Source organism: Phyllostomus discolor, chromosome 1 (assembly GCF_004126475.2).
Source record: "Phyllostomus discolor isolate MPI-MPIP mPhyDis1 chromosome 1, mPhyDis1.pri.v3, whole genome shotgun sequence".
Lineage (NCBI taxonomy): Eukaryota > Metazoa > Chordata > Mammalia > Chiroptera > Phyllostomidae > Phyllostomus > Phyllostomus discolor.
In genome coordinates, this window is record NC_040903.2 from 53,079,159 (window position 1) to 53,101,383 (window position 22,225).

The window sequence follows — 22,225 nt, forward strand, 5'->3', positions numbered from 1 at the left end:
TTTTTTTAAAAAATGGGCTTCTCTCATTGAGTTTTGAGAGTCAGTTTTTTCATTTATTCATTTATTTATTCCAATTGCAGTTTACATACAGTATTATTTTGTACACGTTAGTTTCAGGTATACAGCATAGTGGTTAGACAGTCATATACTTTACAAAGTGTTCACCCCAATATTTCCAATACCCAACTGGTACCTTACATAGCTAGCGAAATATATTAGACTATATGTATTTCCTACACTGTACTTTACATCCTCATGACTATTTTGTAACTAATTTTTACTCCTGAATCCCTCCAACTTTTTAACCCAGTCCCCCAATTGCCCTTTCCTCTCACAACCATCAGTTTGTTCTTTGTATCTGTGAGTCTGTTTCTCTTTTTTTATATTATTCTTTAGACTCCACATATAAGTGAGAACATGATATTTATCTTTCTCTTTCTGACTGACTTCACTTAGCTTAATACCCTCTAGGTCCATCCATGTTGCCACAAGTGGTAAGAGTTCATTCTTTTTATGGGTGAGTAGTATTTCATATATGTACTGTGCTTTTTTATTTTATTATTTTATTTACTTTTTTACATTTTTTATCCTCACTAGAGGACATTCTTTCATTGCCTTTGGAGTGAGAGGGAGGGAAAGAGGAAAGGAGAGAGAACATCAATGTGAGAGAGAAACATCAATTGGCGGTCCGCTCCCTTGCACATACCTGAACCAGGGATTGAAGCCACAACCTTTTGGCTAAGGATGATGCTGACCCACACCAGCCAGGGCTATACCAAGCTTTTTTATCCACCCATCTACAGGCACTTAGGTTGCTTCCGTACCTTTGCTATTGTAAAAAACACTGCCATGAACATAGGGGTGCATATAGTCTTTCTAATTAGTTTTGAATTTCTTTAGATATATAAACAAAGTGGAATCACTAGATCATAAGGCATTTTCATTTTTAATTTTTTGAAGACCCTCCATATTGTTCTCTATCTTCCTGTACCAATCTGCATTTCCCACCCAAAGTACATGAGGGTTCCCTTTCTCTGCATCCTTGCCAGCACTTATTTGAGGATTTACTGATAATAGCCATTTTGACAGGTGTCAGATGATATATCATTGTGGTTTTAATTTGCATTTATCTGATGATTAGTGATGTTGAGCATCTTCTTGTATGTCTTTTGGTCTTCTGTATGTCATCTTTGGAGAAATTTTTAAGTGGATTTTTTTGGTGTTGAGTTATATGAGTTCTTTATAAAGTTATTTATATGAGTTCTCTATATAACTTTATAAAAAACTTTTGGGTATTAACTCCATATCAAGTCTATCATTAATGAGTATCTTCTCCCATTCAGTAGATTGTCTTTTTGTTTTATTGATAATTTCCTTTGCTGTGCAAAGTCTTATGAGTTTGATGTATATAACTTTATAAAGAACTTTTGGATATTAACCCCATATCAAATCTATCATTAATGAGTATCTTCTCCCATTCAATAGGTTATCTTTTTGTTTTATTGATGATTTCCTTTGCTGTGCAAAATCTTATGAGTTTGACGTAGTCCCACTTGTTTTTGTTGTTGTTGTTGTTGATTTGTTTCTGTTACCCAAGGAAATGTGTTAGAAAAAAATATTGCTAAGATAAATGTCTGGGATTTTACTGACTATGTTTTCTTCTAGAAGTTTTATTTTTTCAGGTCTTACACTTAAGTCTGTATTTTAATTTGAGTTATTCTTTTTTTAAGTTTGAAAACATGTATTTTTTTATTTTAAAGACTTTTATTGCATTTTTTCTATTACCATTTACCCCCTTATACACTCTTCTACTTTCACCCACTCCCATCATCCCTGCAGTCACCACACTGTTGTCCACATCCATGAGTCTTTTTTCTTTATTGCTTGATTCCCCAATGCCTTACCCCCTCTCCCAGAGCTGTCAGCCTGCTCTTTATCTATGAGTCTGTCCCTAATTTGCTTGTTTGTTCAGTTTGTTCATTAGATTCCACACGTGAGTGAAATCATACTGTATATGTCTTTCTCCAAAATGAAATAAGCCCGTTGAGTTTATTATATGTGGTGTAAGAAGGTGGCCTAGTTTTACTTTTTTGTATGTATCTGTCCAGTTTTCTCACCACTATTTATGGAATACGTTATCATTACCCCATTGTATGTTCTTGCCTCCATGGTCAAATATTGACCATGGAGGCATGGGTTTATTTTGGGGATCTCTGTTTTGTTACATTGATCTGTATGTCTGTTTTTATGCCAGTATCAAGCTATTTTGATTACTATGACCTTGTTGTATTGTTTGTTATCAGATAGCGTGATACCTCCAACTCTGTTCTTCTTTCTCAAGATTCCTGTGGCTATTTGTGGTCTTTTGTAGTTCCATATAAATTTTTGGATTATTTGTCTATGAAATATGCCATTGGTATTTTGATAGGAATTGTGCTGAATCTTAAGTTGTTTTGGGTAATGTGGATATTTTAATTGTTAGTTATTCCTATCCCAGAGCCTGGTATATGCTTCCACTTATTTATATCTTCTTCAGTTTCTTTTCTCACTGTCTTATAATTTTTCAAGTACGGATCTTTTACTTCCTGGTTAAATATATTCCTAGATTTTTTTTTTTTTAAATGGAATTATAAATGGGACTGTTTCCTTAGTTTTCCTTCCTGATAGTTCATTATTGGTGTATAAAAATGTGACCTATTTCCAAATATTTACTTTGTATCTTGCTGCTTTCCTGAATTCCTTTATCAGTTCTAGTAGTTTATTGGTGGAATTATAGGGTTCTTTATCATGTCATCTGTAAATAATGAAGTTTTACTTCTTTCTTTCCAATGTGGATGCCTTTTATTTCTTCTTTTTGTCTGATAGCTGTGGCAAGGACTTCCAGTACTATGTTTAATAAGACTGGTGAAAGTGGACTTCCCATTCTTGTTTTTGATCTTAAGGGAAATGGTTATTTCTACCCCATTGACCATGTTGTTAGATGTGGGTTTGTCATATATGGCCTGTATCATGTTTGATTTTCACTGTTTCCACTTTGCTGAGAGTTTTTATCATAAATAGATCATTTTTTCATGCTGGATTTTGTCAAATTTCTGTATATATTGATCTGATCGTGTGATTTTTATCTTTAATTTGTTTATGTAGTGTATAGCATTCATTGATTTGGGATATTGTACCAACCTTGCATTCCAGGAATAAATCTCATTTGCTGATGGTATATAATCTTTTTAATGTATTGCTGGATTCAGTTTCCTAATATTTTCTTGGGGATTTTTGCATATATGTTCATTATGGTTTTTGGGCTTCCTGTTTTCTTTCTAGTGCCGTTATCTGGTTTTAGGATTAGAATAAGGCTGGCTTCATAAAATGAGCTTGGGAGTCCTGATGATTTTTTTTGGAATACTTTGAGAAGGATGGGTATCAGTTCTGCTCTGAATATTTGGTAAAATTCCCTTGTGAAGCCATGCAGTCCAGGCCTTTGTTTGTTTTAAGTCTTTTGAGTACTGCTTTCACTTTGTAAATTGTAATCACTCTGTTCATTGTTTTTTATTGTTTCTTCTTGATCAAGTTTTAGAAGATTGTATGTTTCTAGGAATTTATCCATTTCTTCCAGATTGTCTAATTTGTTGGCATATAGTTGCTGGTTATGTTTTCATATACTCATTTGTACTTTTTCTGTGGTGTCAGTTGTTACTTCTCTTTTATTTTGATTTTTATTTATTTGGGTACTCTTTCTTTTGAGGAATCTGTTTAAAAAGTTATCAATTTTGTTTATCTTTTCAAAGAACCAGCTTTTGGTTTCATTAATCTTTTGTATTTATTTTAGACTCTACTTTGTTTACTTCCATTCTAATCTTTATTATTTCCTTCCTTCTACTCACTTTGGACTTTGGTTTTTCTTTTTCTGTAAATGTAAAGTATGATTAATAGATTTCTAAAATTTTCCTGAGATAGGCCTATAATGCTGTGAATTTTCCCCTTAGGACTGTTTTGCTGTGCCCCACATATTTGGGGTTGTTGTGTTTTCATTGTAATTTGTCTCAAGGTACATTGATTTCTTCCTTGATCTCAATGTTAACCATTGATTGTTTAGTAACATGCTATTTAGCCTCCATGGGTTTGTGGTTTTCAGGTGTTTTTTGTATTGATTTCAAACACTTGTGGTTAGAGAAGATGCTTCATTCTTCTTAATTTAATGAGATTTGTTTTGTGTCCTAACATGCAGTCTGTCCAGGAAAATGTTTCATATGCACTTAAGAAGTGGGATAAAATGCTCTGAAAATATAAATTAAATCCATATGGTCTAGTGTGTCATTGAATGCCACTGTTTCCTTGTTGATTTTCTGTCTGGGGCATCTATCCATTGATGTCAGTACAGTGTTAAAATTCCCTACTATTGCTGTATTACTGTCATTCTCTCCCTTTATGGCCATCAAAATTTGTTGTATACACTTAGAACTAGTGCTTCTGTGCTGGGTACGTAAATGTTTACAATAGTTATACCCTTTGGCTGGTGTTGTGCCTTTTCTCAGTATGTTATGTCCTTCTTTATCTCTTATAGACTTTAAAATAAAAACTGTAATTTTTTTCTGGTATAAGTATTGCTACATTAGCTTTTTTGTTACATTTTTATTTTCATGAAATTTTCTATCTCTTTACTTTCACTCTATGTCTGTCTTTTGTTTTAAGGTGGCTTTCTTGTGGATAGCATGCATACAGGTCTTGTTGTCTTATCCATTCAGCTACCCAATGTCTTTTTATCAGAGAATTTAATCCATTTACATTTAAATGATTATTGATAGGTAAAATGGCAATGATTATTGCCATTTTATTCTTTATGATTATTTTTCTCTTTATCTGTCTTTTTTCTTCTTAAAGTAGGCCCCTTAATATTCTTGTAATACCAGTTAGGTGGTAACAAACTCCTTTAGCTTTTTCTTGTCTGGGAAGCTCTTTATCTGTATTTCCTTCACCAGATTACTGAAGTTTTTCAGTCAGTCATCTTTTCTTTTATTCTATTTCTGTTTTCTACTCTAATTGAATGTTTTCTGTTACCTTGTACACTAAATCACTGACTTGATTCTCTTCTTCGTCTAATCTACTATTGATTTACTTGTGTATTCTTCATTTCAGATATTGTATTATTTATTCATTTCTGACTGGTTCTCTTTATGGTTTCTGTATTCTCTTTTATCTTGCTATTTCTTTGTTGAAGTTCCCTGAATATCCTTATGACTCTTGCTTTGTACTCATATTTGGTAGATTGCTTGCCTCCATTAATCTAGTTCTTTTTGGGAGTTCTGTTCTGTTATTGTGGTATGTTTCTTTGTCTCTCCATTTTGGCTGCCTCTCCGTTTCTCTGTGTCAGGTAGATCTGCTATATTCCCAAGTCTTAGTATGGTGGCCTTATGTAGTAGGTATCTTTTGGGGCTCAGTGGTACAGTCTTATCACCTGAGCTAGGTGCTCCAATATGTCCCTTTTTTGGTTATGTGAGCCTTCCTGTTGTAGTTGAGTCTTGATTACTGTTGGCCCATCTATCAGTGGGTCGACCCTCAGGGTGGCTGACTCTGAGAATTGACCCCCAATCATAGTGTACTAGCTGCTGTGCAAGGGTTTACCCCATAAAACCGAATTTGCCCCAGCAGGGTTTAGTGCCTGCTGAGATCTCATTTTGAGTGTGTTGCTTGTGGAGGTAAATGGGTCATGCTCTGATGTAGTCTGAAGCCCACCACCAGTGTGTTGGTTCTGGGGCACTTTGGGAGTGCCTATAACCAGACCTGAGCCACCTATTTGGAGCTACAAAGCAATCCACAGTTTGTGGCTGCATTTGCTGGGCCTGGGTATCTGTGGAAGGGGCCAAGCTATGCACCAAGGCCTACTTCCACCAGCACTGAGTTGGGGGCAGGTCAGGGAAAGATCCAAGGCACCCCATGGTCTGCCTCTACCTCTCAGCTGCCTGTAAGAATCATTCTTTGAAAGAGCCTTTTGTGTTGTGTGAGTGTGTGAGGTAGGTTCTCAGTGAACCAGGTAGAGGCAAGTGGCATTCACCAGATTGATTCATATATAAACTTGGCACCAGTGCTGGGTCTGAGGCCACTTTGCTAGAGACCCAGGGAACACCTAAAGCCAGCTACCACCTGCTGGGTGCCTGCGGACCTTCATGGTGGGGCACAGCCTCGGGTAGGGAAAAGAAGTCAGTGCCTATAACTAAATAGTAAGGTAGTACATGTTTCAAAAATTCATGTGGCCCACTGGTTGAAAAATCAATGCCTTAGGCTGATGCCATGTAGAAGGGAGTGTTCAACCCAGGAAAGATGCCATCTGTGGGTGGTCTGGGAAAGGGACTCAACACAGGGACCCTGGTGGCTGTTCCTTCAGCTCTCTCGCTGGAACCACACTGTCCAGTCTCTCCTCACATGGCTCCAGTCCACTCTGAGCTGCCCTCCCTCCACAGGAGCCCAGGGTGAATGGCCATGAACAAGATTTTGTGTGCTGATCCTTAAAGAGTGTTCCTAGGTTTTAGCCGATTCATATTTTTCCCTAGTAGACAGAATCTCACCTATTTTCACACCCAGGTGGTATGTGGGCTCCTCTTCCTGGCTCTGGTGCTCTGGGCTGGGGAGCCTGGTGTGGAGTTGAGACCCCAAGCTGCTCAAAGGGAACCTTTGCAGCTGTGATGTCCCTCTGGATTCTCAACCATAGCACATGGGTGTGAGGCAGCCCTTTTCATGTCTCTTGCCTGCCCTGCCAGTCTCAATATGGCTTCTCCTGTAAATCCTTGGTTGTAAAACTTCTGTTCAGCTGTTTTCAGTTGGTTATTCAGGTTGATTTTTATAGTTCAGTTGTAATTCCAGTTTGGTCCTGGGAGGAAATGAGTGTAACTTTCACCTATCCTGCTGCAATCTTGGAACCCTCCAAAAGTTACTATATTGGGTTGGCCAAAGAGTTTGGTTTTTTTTTTTTTTCTTTTCTGGAAAATGGCTCTAGTAGTGCGTAGTTGTCTTTAACTTTATTCTAAACAATTTTGTTAGATTGTATTGTGACAGCTGTCATATCAGCATGCATTTTTTAAAAACTTGTAAAAATCAGTGAATTTATGTGTAGCCAATTTTAATATTGAAGATGGAAGAAAATATACAATATTTTCAGCATATTATGTCTTATTATTTCAAGAAAGGTAAAAGGACAACTGAAACACAGAAAAGGACTTGTGTAGTGTATGGGGAAGGTGCTGTGACTGACTGAATGTGCCAAAAGTGGTTTGTGAAGTTTCGCGCTGGAGATTTTTCACTGGACAATGCTCCATAGCATTGGGTAGGCAAGTTGATGTTGATAGCAATCAAATTGAGACATTAATTGAGAACAATCAATGTTTTACCATGGGAGAGATAGCCAACTCAAAATATCCAAATCTACAAAGTTATTGGTGAAAATGGAAAATGTGTCTTTTATTCTACAGAAAAAAAAACATGCAGACTTTAGGGTCAACCCTACAAATATATTCTGCCCTGTGTCATTTTTCTGATACATGTGTTACAGACATTGTCTTCCAGTCTGTCCTTTTCATTTCTTTAATGGTGTTTTTCAAAAAGCAAAGGATGTTTAATTTTGCCTAAGTCTAACATCAGTTTTTTACTTTTATGTTTTGGGCCTTTTGTGTTTAATTTAAAAATCATGTACTATCTCAAGATCACAAAGACATTCTCCTGTTTTCTCTAGAAGTATTATAGTTTTAGGTTTTACATTTTGGTCTTGATCTATTTCAGGTTATTTTTGTTATTATTTTGTAGATTCGCCTTATTCCTGATCTCAGGGGAAAACAATCTTTTGTTCATTAAGTATGATATTGGCTTTTTTTGTTGCTTGTTATTTGTTTGAGGGCATTCCATGTGATTCCTGGTTTGCTGAGACTTTTTTTTTATTGTGAATAATAGGTGTTGAATTTTTTAAAAAGGTTTTATCTGTGTGTATTGAAATGATCATATATTATCCTCCATTCTCCTAATATGGTGAAGTCTGTTGATTTTCAAATGTTAAGCCAACCTTTCATTCCTGAGATAGCCTCTACTTGGTCATGATCAACAGTTTTTTAAAAATATACATATTACTAAATTTGACTTTTAATATGTTCGTTAATGACTTTTGCATCTAAATTCATAATAGATATTGATCTGTAATCTTTTCTAATGTCTTTGTTAGATTTTGTTATTGGAGCTGTACTAATGTCATAAAATGAATTAAGTAGTGATTCTTTCTCTTATTTGCTGAAAATGCTTATGTAAGATTCATGTTATTTTGTCCTTGAATGATGGATAGACTTCATCATTCATCTAGGTCTAGAGTTTTCTTTTGGGGAATTTTTTTTTCTTAAGATTTTATTTATTTATTTTTAGAGACAGGAGAAAGGAGGGAGAAAGAGAGGGAGACAAACATCAATGTGAGAGAGAAACATCAATCAGTTGCTTCTTGCAAATGCTGCAGCCAAGGATTGAACCCTCAACCCAGGCACGTGCCCTGACTGAGGATCAAACTGGCAACCTTTTGCTTTGCAGGACAATGCCCAACTAACTGAGCCACACCGGTCAGAATGCGGAAGGTTTTTAAGAACAAACTTCATGTAATTAATAGATACAGGCCTATTCAAAAATTTTAGTCTCTTAATTTTTATTCATTGTATTTCTCAAGAAATTTGTCCATTTCATCTAAATTGTCAAATATGTTGGCATAAGGTAGTACATAATACTCTCTTAAGTTTTTGAATGCCCATAGGATCTGTGGTAATAACTCCTTTTTCATTCTTTATATTGGCTATTTTTGTTCTCTCTTTGTTTCTTGACCAGTTTAATTAGGTTTTTAACTTTGTTGTTTGGTTTTCCTTATTGTGCCTTTTTCTTCTTTCTATGTTACTGATTTCTGTTTGTTATTACTTTCTCCTTGTACTTGCTTTGCTTTTACTTTGGTCTTCTATTTCTACCAATTTTAAGATGACCCTTGAGTAATTGATTTTAGATCTTCTTTTCTAATATAAGTATTTATAACTCTACATTTCCCATTAAACATTTAAGTATTTTTATCCCATAATTTTGATAGGTTGTATTTTCCTTGCCTTTTACTTCACAGTATTAACTCTCTTTCTTTGTTATTTCATCTTTGAAGCATCAATTATTTAGAAGTGTGTCATTTAAGTTTTAGATAGTAGTGGTTTTTCCTAGATATCTTACTGGTTTTATATTTAGTTATTTTGTAGTTAGAAATTATATTCCTTGTGATTTGAGTTCTTTTAGATTTATTGAAACTTTCTATACTCCAAAATATGATCTATCTTTTGGTAAAGGCACGATGTGTGCTTGAAAGGATGTACATTCTGAAGATTTGGGATGCGGTATTGTGTAGATATTAATTAGCCTCAGGAGATCGGTAATGTTGTTCAGATCACCTGTATCTTATGACATTTTATCCACTTCTGTTCATTGTTGAAAGAGATGCATTAAAGTGTCCTATTCTGAATTGGGAATAGTCTGTTTCTCCATTTAGATCAGCTAATTTTGCTTCATGTATTTGAAAGCTTTATTACATATATACAAATTTATAATTGTTATAAATTTCCTTTTTGTTATATGAAATGTTTGTCTTTATCTCTCATAATGCTCTTTGTCTTGAAGTCTGTTTTGTCTTATAATAAAGTAGCCACTTCAGCCTTCTTAAACTTACCGTTTACATGGTACAGCAGGTCCTTGAATAATGTCCTTTTGTTCACCATTGTTTAATTATAGCATTGATGAGATGCCTTAGGAATTTAACTCTTACTTTCATCAATTAGCCAGTGGTAAATTTGGTTTTGTGATACGTCATTTTGCTTGAAGTCACAGAACCTATCAATGACATTAAGTGAGAACATACTGTATATTGTTTTCCATCTGTTTGCTCATTTGTTCATTCTGTTCATTTCTGTTTCCATTTGTTCAGCATATGGGTGTCCTTATATTTAATGTGTCTTTCTGATAGACTTGTCCCCAGTGTGTACTAAGGTCTTGCTTTTACCCATTTTATTTCTCTGCCTTTTAACTAGAGTATATATAGGCCATTAACATTTATTACATTATGGCAATGACTGAATTTAAGCTATTTTATTATTTGTTTTTTATTTATCCCATTTTTTGTTTTCTTTTTCTTCCTACCACTTTTTTAAATTATTTGAATGTTTTTAGTAATCCATTTATTACTTTTTACTGGTTGCTCTAGGGATTGTAATATGCATATATCTAACCATTTTCAGTCTACTTAGAGTTCACTTTTTGCCTTTTCACATAAAATATAGAAAATTTGCAATCACATAAGTCTCTTTACCCCCACTCTTATCCTTTTGTGGTAGTTGTCAAATGTATTATATTTGCATACATTGAAAACTCCATTATATTGTAACTTTTGCATTAAATCAGTCATACATAGTTTAAAGAACTTAAGAGGAAGAAAGTAACCTTCTATGTTTATTCAACTATCTATTTATTCTTTTTATTGCTCTTTCTTCATTCCTGAAAATTTAAGTTTCCTTTTTAATATTTTCTTTCAGACCAAAAAGAATTCTGCACATTTCTTTTAGAACAGATATACTGATGAATTCTATTAGTTTCTCTTCATCTCAGAAAGTATTTTGCCTTTGTCTCTGAAGGATATTTTGGTTGATAGGTCTTTTTTTCAATACTGTGAAGATATTATTTCAATGATTCCTTGTTTTTATGACTTGTAAGAAGTAGGTAGCCATTGAAATCATTATTTCCATGTGTGTATTGTGTTAGTTTTTTTCTATTTTCAATATTTTTTAAGTTTAACTTTTAATAATTTGGTTATGATAGGTCTAGGCACGATTTTCTTTGAATTTATCCTGTTTGGGATTTGTTGAGTTTCTGAAATTTGTAAAAATTTTGCCTTTAACTAAATTTTAGCAGTTTCTGGCCATTGTCTCTTAAAGTACATTTATTACCTCTATGTTTTTTTCCTCTCTTTTTCACTTCCCAATTATACATATGTTAGACATGTCAATATTTTCACACAGGTCCCTGGGGCTCTATTTGTATTTTTAAATTTTTTTTCTCTTTTTTGCTCATATTTTATAATTTCTGTTGATCTATTTTCAAGTTCATGGACTCTTCTCTGTCCTCTCGATTCTGCTGTGAGCCCATATAAAGCTTTGTTTCTGTTAGATACTGTCCATTTCAGTTCTAAAATTTTCATTTTCTTCTTCTTTTTAGTTTTTATTTACTTGCTAAATGTTTTTTATTTTAGGTGCGTTTTCCTTTACCTAATGAAGCACAGATATACAATCGTTGCTTTAAAGATTTTGTCTGCTGGGTCTTTCAGGGTTGCCATCTATTATCTTTCCCATTGAGAATTGGTCATATTTTGTTGCTTTTTAATGTTGAATAATTTTAAATTGCATTCCTGATGGTAGGAATTCAGTGTTGTATCTGTAACTCTAGACCCTGTTACAGTATTCTGGAGAATGTTTTCTTTTAGCAAGTAATCAACCAGTTTATGTTTAGACCAGGGATTTTCAACTTTTTTCATCTCATGGCACACATAAACCAATTACTGAAATTATAAAGCACACGAAAAAATAATATTGTTTTGCTGATCTGACAAAAATAGGTATAGATTTGATTCATCTATGGGGGACAGTTATTGTGCTGGCTGCTGTCATTTTTTTAATTTGACAGTTGAAGGGAGAAGAGGTCAGTGCCTCTGACTAAATCATCGGGTATTGCATGTTTTGAAAATTCTGTGGCACACCAGTGTGCCTGCTTCAGTACACCGGTTGAAACCTCTAGTTTAGACCATACGTTCTGTCCTTTTCCATGAATTGTGGTTTAAATGTCAATTCAACTGTCTAAACTTTTGCTTTATTCCTCTGAGTCTGTTCTGTCACCTGTAGTTCAGGGATCAGTCTGAAACTTGTGCTCGTAGTTCAACTCTCAGCTCAGTTCTTTCAGCCTTTTCTATGTCGGTTTGGGTATGTTCTATACTTTTGTTATTTATAGGTTAGGCTGATACTTGTATATTTTAATCTCAGTTCACTTCTTAAGACTTTGCTGTGCTGGTTTGATTCTGAACTGCATGTGAATAGCTCAGGGTTATTCTTAGACTAGTGTGGGTTCATACACAGAATTAGAATATCCTTCTCCAGCTTTTTCTCCCTTCATGGATTCCCTCCACATTCTTCAATTCAGAGGGGCTTGTTTCCCCCTGGTTTCTTTTAACCAAAAAGTCAGAGCTTTTATTAGAACTTAGTCACACATTTTCTGCCATGATGCCTGTGAATGACCTGACCTCGAAGGCAAAACTGAGAAGAAACAATGGTTAAGCTGTTCCCCCCATTTAGGTAGACTCCCCTCCCAGTGTACCTTCTTTATTTGTTTTTAGAGTATTTAGATACTTGTTTTGGGTTCAGAGATTTACAACTGAAATCTTGTTACAATTTCAGTTGTAACATCAGGAATTTTGAACTGTAGTTGGCTTTTCACTTGCCATTTGGCACTGCAGCTCCTTACGGAGCTTTTATTTGTTTTTGTTTTTGTTTTTTTTAATTAATCCTGTATGTTTCTACCCCATTATAATTCAGTAGAAAATAATTAGGCAAAATTAATGAAAGTTTGGAAGTTCAATAGTATTCCAAGAAAATGTTTATAATTTTGCAAAGAAGGAATGAACAGCATATGGAAGTCTATGACTTCATTCAGTTAGTAATATAAAACATTGATGGTATATACTATGTGCTGGGTGTGGAAGATTGTAAAATAATTTGAGTTTACCTTAACAATCAAGTGGGCATTAGACTTGCTTTAATGAATAAAGACCAATAAATAACAATGATTTATATTATTTGCAAGAAATACCATTTTGATCAACATATGAGTACTTCAAAAAATAATAGCACAGGCATTATGCAATTTAATTTTGAATCCACCTTCAAATCAATATAACTTTAATATTAGTGGTAAATCTAAATTAATGACATTTTACTGTAGTTTATTAACTAATTTGCTTTCTTATATGTTTTAAAATCTTATTTAAGAAAAGTACTTTAATTAAATATATAACGATTTCCTCTTTAGTATTTTCCTTAGGGTGGCTGATGTAGACTTTTCTTAAACTCTCTTTAATTAAATCACAGACACTACTAGAGCGAGAAGAAGCCAGGAGATTGATGGTGTTGAATATATTTTCATTTCCAAGCATTTGTTTGAGACAGATGTACAAAATAACAAGTAAGTGGAAGTTTTTTTTTAGAATGTTGTTTGACTTGTTTTTAAGTATATGCATATCTATCCAGTTTTAGACAATGGAGGGTTCCCTTCCATTTGAAATGTATTTTAATTTTTATAATATTTAAAACCAATAAAAAGGTGATCATTCAGTTAGTACTTGCTAGTATCTAATTGTGACCCTTTCCCCACTATTTGAATTTTAATATATAATTTAGATAGAATTTTATTTTAAAAACCAGCAACTGTGTAGTAGATCCACACACCTCTCTCTCTCTCATTGGCTTTTCAAACAATGGAAATGATGTTAGTCTGTTTGCTTGTATCATGTCCTCTAGCTAGCCCTACATCCCCTCTCCCCACCTCTTCCATTTGCTTAAACATGTATATTTTAGAGTCTTAGGGAGCAATGTGTGTTTTAATGCAGCATTGTGGAATTTTACTGAAACATCGAAATGCTTTTTTTGTGTTTGGCACAGCAATTATGTTTTTATAGCGCATAATCAGCTGCCTTGATTCCATTAGCCACCAACCAGTTCCTCCTTCATTGAAAGCCAAGCTTGGTTATTCTGTAGAGTGCAGTGAAATTTCAGTAGTTTCTATTGTTCAGCTTATTCACTGTTTTATTGCATTGCATTAGTTTGAAAAAGAGGTGATGGAAAACATTAGCGTACTGCTGGACTGAAGTGCTTTTTTCTGCTTAAGTGTAATACAAGCAAGTGTTACTGATTTGAAAATGTAAATTAAAAGATTTTTTAATTGACATTCTGGAGTACTTGGCTCTATTTATTTTATTAAACACAGTAAAAAAATTCATGTTCAGCAAAAATATCTTTTGCATATATGAATTATGTCTTGCTACCTATATATATTCATAAATGAGCCTAATATATTTCTAATTTTCTACAGGTTTATTGAATATGGTGAATATAAAAACAACTACTATGGCACAAGTATAGACTCAGTTCGGTCTGTCCTAGCTAAAAACAAAGTTTGTTTGTTGGATGTTCAACCTCATGTAAGTAAATAATGAACTATTCAACACCCTTCTGGCTCATGTAAGCCACCGTGCTTCCTGTTAGCCTCTCACTGTGGGATAAATGTGAAGTCCACTCCCTTTGGACATAGATGTGCCTTTGCTAAGATGACAAAGGCACCTCATTAATCTGAGAAGTTTTTGGTGAACAAAAAGCCCATGTTATTCCTAGAAAAGAGGAGGAGGGGAAACCTTAAGATCTGTGTTTGTAAGTCTTGTTTATATTCAGTTTTTGCCAAGTATAATAATTCTTAAGATTTGCTTTGATATGTTTCATATTTTTAAAACTGTTACATTATATGTATAATGTATTCTTACTTGTTATCATAATTTTTTAAAACTCTAAATAATGGACAGTTTGGTCCTCAGTCCTCTTTCTTTGATTTTGGTTCTATATATATCCTAGATTTGGTTTTGTGTATATAATGAGAGCAGGGGGGCATTTCACAGCAATTTTATGGCATGATCCGCTTGGCATCCTGGGAAGTCCTATAAATACTGTGGACTGAGAGTGCTGGTGGATAAAGCCATTCAGTTCCTTATAGCACCATATAGCCTCCAGCAGGAACCTAACCCACAGCATTGTCCTCATTTCCCAGGGGCCAGATTCTTATGCTAGAGAAAGTGCACCCTGAGGTGCAAACCTCCAGGAGCCAGAATGACCTAGAGAAGCCCTATGTACCTCAATCAAGAGTCAGTAGGCAGCTGACTCTTAACTTAGGTACCAGTGATGAGTGGGACACACTCTTGCTTGAGCAGAGCCTCTCTGCTGGAGTCCTGGGGCTAGTTGTTTCCAACTCCCTACAGGGGGGTGTAAACTGGACATTCTCAGGGCCTCACCAGCCCTTCTGTCCCCTGTCCCCCACCGCACTGTAAACACGCACATACTTAACCTAACCTTTCAGGGGAGTTTATGATTTATATTCATATTCTGAAGAGGTCTCAGCTATCATTCTTCTATCAACAACCCTTGATAACAGATGAGTCCCCAAAGCATAGTGTCAATAAAATATTTGCTGGGGGAGTGTTGACAAGCTTCATGGAAAGCAAGAGGCTTGCCCTTTTAGCGCACTCTGAAGGGCAGAAGGAAAGAGAAGGAGAGAACCTGTGCCTGAAATCAGGAAGAGACTTAAATGGGATGGATGGAAGTTTTCATGTACAGAAGATTATCCAGCTTATAGCCTCTTTTGGGTATTTGATTTAAAAATCAGTCTCATGGCATTTCTAGCTGCTTCCGTTCAATATTAATTATGGCATATTTCAAAACATTTTGGAAGGCAAGTTACATTTTTCATCATCTTTTCAGGGGGATTTATTACATTTAATTGTCAACAACTGATTGAGCAATATATTGAAAGATCGACAGACCTTGATTAGAAAATAATTTTAAGACATTTCCTCCTTGGGAAGAAAAGTTTGTTGTATGGTAAAAGTTGCTCATGACATTATGGAGAAATATAAGAACTCTGTTTTCATCCTTGCAGACAGTGAAGCATTTAAGGACACTAGAATTTAAGCCCTATGTCATATTTATAAAGCCTCCATCAATAGAGCGTTTGAGGGAGACAAGAAAAAATGCAAAGGTTATTTCAAGCAGAGATGACCAGGGTGCTGCAAAGCCCTTTACGGTAAGTATGATGATGCTTTAGTGAAAATACATAAGCAGCACATAAAGTCATGTGTGCAGTAGCGACTGCCTTAAGAAGGCTCTAGTAGATGAAATTGTGATCCAAAAATCTACAGTACAGAATTGTATTAAGATACATACATTCTGAGTGATGTATATAATTGCTTTTTGTGCTTCCATGGATGGATCTTCATATCACATTGATTTAAAACTATTTTGCATACTTACAAAATTTTTGTAGGCCACTTATATAAAAGACCATTTAGTTTTCAGATTTCCCTTATTTTTAAAGGGAAAAGAAACCAAAGTCAGTTACTATTCATCATTAATGATCTAGATGAACATTTTAATAATTTAACATTTTTGTCTTTTTGCATCAACAATATTTAGCATAATAAAGGATAAAGTATCATTTTGTGTATAGAAGAAGTAGAGTCAAATAATTATTCAAGAATATTTGTATTTCCTATGAGTTATATCACAGATGGCAGCTGCTGTAAGTTAATGACTTACAGTGATTCCTGGCAAGGCCTTTCGTTCCATTGTTCTTGTTTCTCACTTTAAGATAATGCATTCTACCTTAGGACCAAAATTAAAAAGCAAAGAAATTAAATGTCAAGAGTTTCCCCTCCACCACCCTCACTCTCTTAACTAACTCATCTTTAACCTTAGTCTGTATTAATTTGTATGCTGTTAACTGTGGTTACAAAAATACAGATTATACTTGTGATTCCCAATATTTAATAAGCATTTTTTTCCTAAAATACTGGCAATACATATCCATGCTAAATAGGTATCGTGATAGGATGTTAGTTAAATTTCCTGTTGTGAAATACACTGTGACATTGAAATGTGGACTTGAAATTACTTTAGTATGTTGTAATGTAATGAGTTATTGTACTATTTATAAATGTAAAGGTTTCTCAGTGGAGATAATAGATAATAGCATAGTCTTAGGATTTAGCTCACATTTATGTATGGTTATATAGTCTTAAGTTATGTAATCAACTAAAATATTTCCTGGCTCAAAAATGTGAGTAGGAAAGGCCTCTCACGCACTTCCAGTGAAACATAGGAAGGACTTGATAACTGTCCTTTTATAAATGTACCCAAATCTGGAAAAGTAGTTTATGTTATAAATTCTTTGTTGTGAATAAGCATAAATGATGCAACATCAGAGTAAATGTTTCTTCCCAACCCTCCCCTGTGGCTATTTTAACCCTGAGCTATACCTACAATGATAAGTTAGTGACTAATTATCCTGAACTTCAGGTAAGACAGAAGTTTTCATTTTTGTCAGAGCAGTTTCATTACAAGCAAATCAGAGAGGTAGTATTAGGAATTATGACTTCTGGAAGGACTTATTAAAGAGGGTAATTTTCATTTCTGGCTGAGGTGAAAGAATGGATACAGAACAGCATTAGATAAACCAGTGATGGAATGTTTGCACTGATGTGAAGTGATGTAATTGCCTGCTTAGTCACTTAAAAAATATACTTCCTTTTGTAGGAAGAAGACTTTCAAGAAATGATTAAATCAGCACAGATAATGGAAAGTCAATATGGTCATCTCTTTGACAAAATTATAGTAAATGATGATCTCACCACGGCATTCAAAGAGCTAAAAACAACTTTTGACAAATTAGAGACAGAGACTCATTGGGTCCCAGTGAGCTGGTTACATTCATAACTAAGAAAGTTCTATCGTCATCTTTTATGGTAGAGTATATGATTGTATCAGTTACCATTTTGGTGGTAGGGTTTTTTAAAGAAATCTGTATCACTGTCATAGATGTGCAGTCTTGGTTAAAACTGAGTGTTGGTTTTGTTTGCATCTTTTTTACAGCCCTATTTCAAACACATTTGTTGAGTATAAGATCCAAAATTGAAATCTGCACAGTACTGTATTCTGAGCAAAGCTTTGAACTTTATGTATGTCTTTAATATATAGCTCTTTCTCCAGGATAAGGTTGAACTTTTTAGACAGACATGACTACAGAATAAATTAATTAGAATTCAGTGCTTCAGCTGGTCTCGGACATAGTCACTGCCATCAAGTCTGCATGTTAGCAGTTGAAAGAATTAATTTAGGGCCTTGGCCGGTTAGGTCAGTAGGTTAGAGCATCATCTCTATGTGCCAGGGTTGCTGGTTTCATTCGTGGTCAGGGCACATACAAAGAATCAACCAATGAATGAATAAGCGGAACAGCAAATCGATGTCTTTCTCTCCTCTCTCTTTCTCTCCCCCCTTCTACTCCCCTGTCTCCCCCTCCTTCCCTCTCTAAATATCAATGAATAAATTTTAAAAACATTTTTTAAAAATTAACAGCCTTGAGCAGCTCCAGGCAGACAGGACAGCTTTGCTGTTTCTTTAGCGGATCATCACAGGCATCTTCTTTCTATTCTAAAAAGTGCAACCTTTTTCTTATGTATATACAGTACAGGAAGTCTTCACTTAATGTCATTGATAGTGGGTATTTGGTGACATATAAGGAAACCAATTTTACTATAGGCTAATTGATATAAATGGGAGTTAAGTTCTTATAGCATCTCATCAACATTATAATGAAACTTATGTTGTAATTGGAAGACCTGCTATACATTATGTTCGCGGCATGTGCATTTAAAAATCATTCTTAAAGGAATTACTGAACACCTGCCTTAGTGGCCTTCATGTTATAGCTTGAGAAGGACTTGTGAGGACATATCAGCAACTCAACAAATATTTAGGGAATATAGGGAAGACAGGCTTAAATTTTACTATATATGTAACTAAAAAATTTCCTTACAGCATTAATCTTAAGATGTTGATATCATGGGTCAAGAAATGATTACAAAGGACATTTTTATTTGCATATCCTTAGATAATATTCCTGGCTTTGGATTTTCCTCATAAATTCTAAAAATGTGATTACTATTCTAAAAGCAAAGCTTTTAGAAAATACAGTTAAATACAGTTAAAGAAAAATTTTCAAATATGCACAATTTATCACCACATGTTTAAATTCTACTGAGATGTATTTCAGGAAACCCTTCATGTATTTTTAACTTATTTATTTATCATCAAAATAATTCTTAACACTGTCCAGATACCATCCTAATCTTGTCATTTTTAAGAAGTTTAAGAAAGGCTCTTATAATGTAAATATTTAGATGGGATCTCTCATTTTTCTTTGATACTGCTGATCTTCAGCAAGTAAATTATATAGCTCAAAATAGTAGAAATGTCCATAAGTTATATGAGAGTATGTCCTGCCATTCTTGCATGCAGTAAGATCCTACCAATCAAAAAATCATTGTATCTGGGACTTTCAAACAGAAAAAATATCTTTTGTTGATTTGTGAAGCTGTCATGTTTAAAGAAAACATGATGTCATGTTTAAAGAAAAACAGAATGTAGTGGATTTTATATATTTATGAACTATTTGAAAGGCATATTTTTTTAAATTATCAGATGGGGCTATTCATAAAATAAATTATATGTATAGATGGCATAACTTAAAATAGTGTTTTATAAGTCAGGGTCAGCATTCCATGTAAATATTTGACCTTTATTCATACAGAGATAGGCACACTAGTGTGCTAATATATATGCACCCGCACGTTTGGTAGCTTATCCACTGGATGTTCTTCAGACATGTCAAATTTCCTATTAGAAGCAGAGACAAAAGCTACTATAATGACCTTGATGCACACACCAAAATATTTAGGTAATCAGACTAAATGTTACTTACCAACAAAATCCAAACAATGACTTCTGTATTTATTAACTAAATAGTAAGCAATATAGTTTTTTAAAAAGAGGGGAAGGGATCACCAAATCTGATACTAAAGCATACTTAAAATTGTGTGACTGGTGTAAGAAAATACAAGTCTTACTTGGTTTGACTATTGACAAAAATATCCTTAAAAGCAAGGTTTCCTATACAGAGAGTAATGGGAAATGTATAATGATTTAGGCAACTACATGAATAATTTGGCAATCCAAATTCTTTGTCCTGAAATATCTACATGGATTTTTCTTATTTGCAAATAACTGCCTCAGTTCTTTACTCTGCGGGTAGGAATAGTATCAGGTGGTGGAGACTGATTATTTTTTTCATTGAAGGTGTTACAAAGATACAACTGTTCAGACCTTTGTCCCTTTTTAGACTAGAGCTGAAAAATACTTAGAAAGTAATGAAATGGGGCATTTTGAGAAATCTTTTATCAGGTAGTATACATGGTATGGCAGGTGATGTTTACATGGCTATTTCGATGCTTACAAAAACATCTGGTTACAGTTTGATAAGGCAGGGCCAACTCCAAGGATGGTTGATTCTGTACCTTCTGCACCCCCAGCCTCCTCCAGCAAGGATCCTAGTGCTGTGCACCTGCCTCACTCTAGCTGCTCCCAAGACAGAGTGTCAGCCACTATTTGAGAGGAGTGTTTGCTTTTTGTTTAAATCCATATATTCAAAATCCAAGATGAAGAAAAAAATTCCGTATTCCCACGATCAACAAATAAAGAGTTGGTTAAAACTAAAAATGTGGAATTGAAGTACAGTTTTTTTTTTGTTGTTTTACCATTATTTTACCTACCAATGTTGACATTCTTGATTCTTTTAGGCTGACATTCCTGGTATTGTGTAATGGTTGAATGTATCTAAATGGTAATAATTTAAAACTGATGAACATGGAAACTTCTCAGATTTACAAAATTATGTTGTCAAAAGCTTCCTAAAATATAGCTTTTTACTATTTATTTCCCCTTTGACTACTAAGGATTCATAAATAAATGTAATGGAAAACCTTTGATCTTAATAAAGTATCTTCAAATTATGTGTGTACTTTCTTGAAAGTTTTTTTTTTAATTTGGAGATTATACTGTTTCCCATGGTAGAACAAATTCTGTTCACTGATAACTAAGTGATTTATTTGAACTTGCTAGGTCTAAACTTAAGTTTCATATTTGTTTCAAACATCTGTCTGTTACATCAATGTGGTCGGGAGATGGGATTCACTGGTCTTGCTCTTACCAGTACAGTGCAGCTATTTAAAGATGTGGGGAAATGCGGTAGGGAACAAGATCCCAGCCCGCCCATGAGGCCACGCCCCTCCCCCCACTCCTCCCTGTAGGCAAAGCTAAACTTTTTCTGCTGTGCATATGAGGACAAGCTGCTACCTGCTTACACAGACAAGCTAATTAGTATTGGCTTTGCTTCAGCAGTTGAGCCAATTAGTCCCAGTACTGCTTCCACTGAAAGCTTAAAAGTATAGCAGTAAAGAGCAGAATGGTTGAGTTTTTGCCTATTACCAGCTTTGCAACCTTGAGAAAGTCATTTAATCTCTCTGGTCCTCATTTTCTCATTAGAAAAATGGAGACAATAATAGTGCTTACCACATGGGATTGTTTGGGCATGAGATGAAAGAACTGAGCCATGTAAAGTACCGGAACCAAATCTGGGTTAGAAGTATTCACTAACTGTGAGTTCCTGTTTTATAACGATCATTTCTACATCACACAAATTAAAAATAGCTATATAAATATTCTAATTACCCTACATAAACAGTTCCCCTATTAGTGAATTCACTGGAAGCTTCCTCATAAATAATTTCTATTATAAGCTTTACTATTTTAAAAAACTCCATTACTTCTAAGTGTTACATCAGGAAATAATTAGGAAATCCTCAATAGAAAAGTGATCCAATTTTTATTTTTGGCCTCTGGTATGCATTATAATTGATATCAATTTGAGAGAAATATTTCTTAATTGTATCACTGCCCTTTCTTCTGCTACTACCTTTCCTCTCCAAATGCTCGCTCAGTTACTTAACCTGCAGGGATGGGAATATATTCCTTTAATAACATTTACTTTATATGTCTACACAGGCCTAATCACTGGAAGAACAAATTAGAGTTATTAAACATCACACATCTGTACAATTTCCATGTACTAGCTCCTTTAATCATCACAACTACCTTACATGGGAGAGAACATCTTTTTAAGTTGAAAAAACTGAGGGGGGAGGCTTCAGTACCTTGCCCAAGGTGACACAGGTGACAAGTGGGGGCATCAGGGTTTGGATCATGTCTGGCTTCCTCCAGCTCCATGCTGTCTCCCCTGCATTGTACATCCTGGTGTTGCTGTAACTCGAGCCAAAGCTGGAAACAGGTGAGACTTGGTAATCTTTTTTCTTCACATATAATTGACAAAGAATTTTCTCAGAATACTGTTGCTTTACTTACATATCACTTGATGTCTCTCTGCCTATATGAGTGTGTTAATCTTCAAACAGTGGTTATTACCAGAAACACACAAA

General features: G+C 34.6%; 1 protein-coding gene across 3 annotated transcripts in view; it reads left to right on the forward strand.

Moving 5' to 3' along the window:
* MPP7 (membrane palmitoylated protein 7) overlaps nt 1-19,851 on the forward strand; it is a 246,052-nt gene extending 226,201 nt beyond the window's left edge. For all 3 annotated transcript variants that reach the window (XM_028507783.2, XM_036022593.1, XM_028507784.2), the window contains 4 exons: nt 13,170-13,263; nt 14,170-14,278; nt 15,781-15,924; nt 17,433-19,851. In XM_028507783.2, coding sequence (XP_028363584.1) covers nt 13,170-13,263; nt 14,170-14,278; nt 15,781-15,924; nt 17,433-17,612 — 527 coding nt within the window. In that variant the 3' untranslated portion in view covers nt 17,613-19,851. The remainder of the gene's footprint in view (nt 1-13,169; nt 13,264-14,169; nt 14,279-15,780; nt 15,925-17,432) is intronic.
* Nucleotides 19,852-22,225: the final 2,374 nt, after the last annotated feature.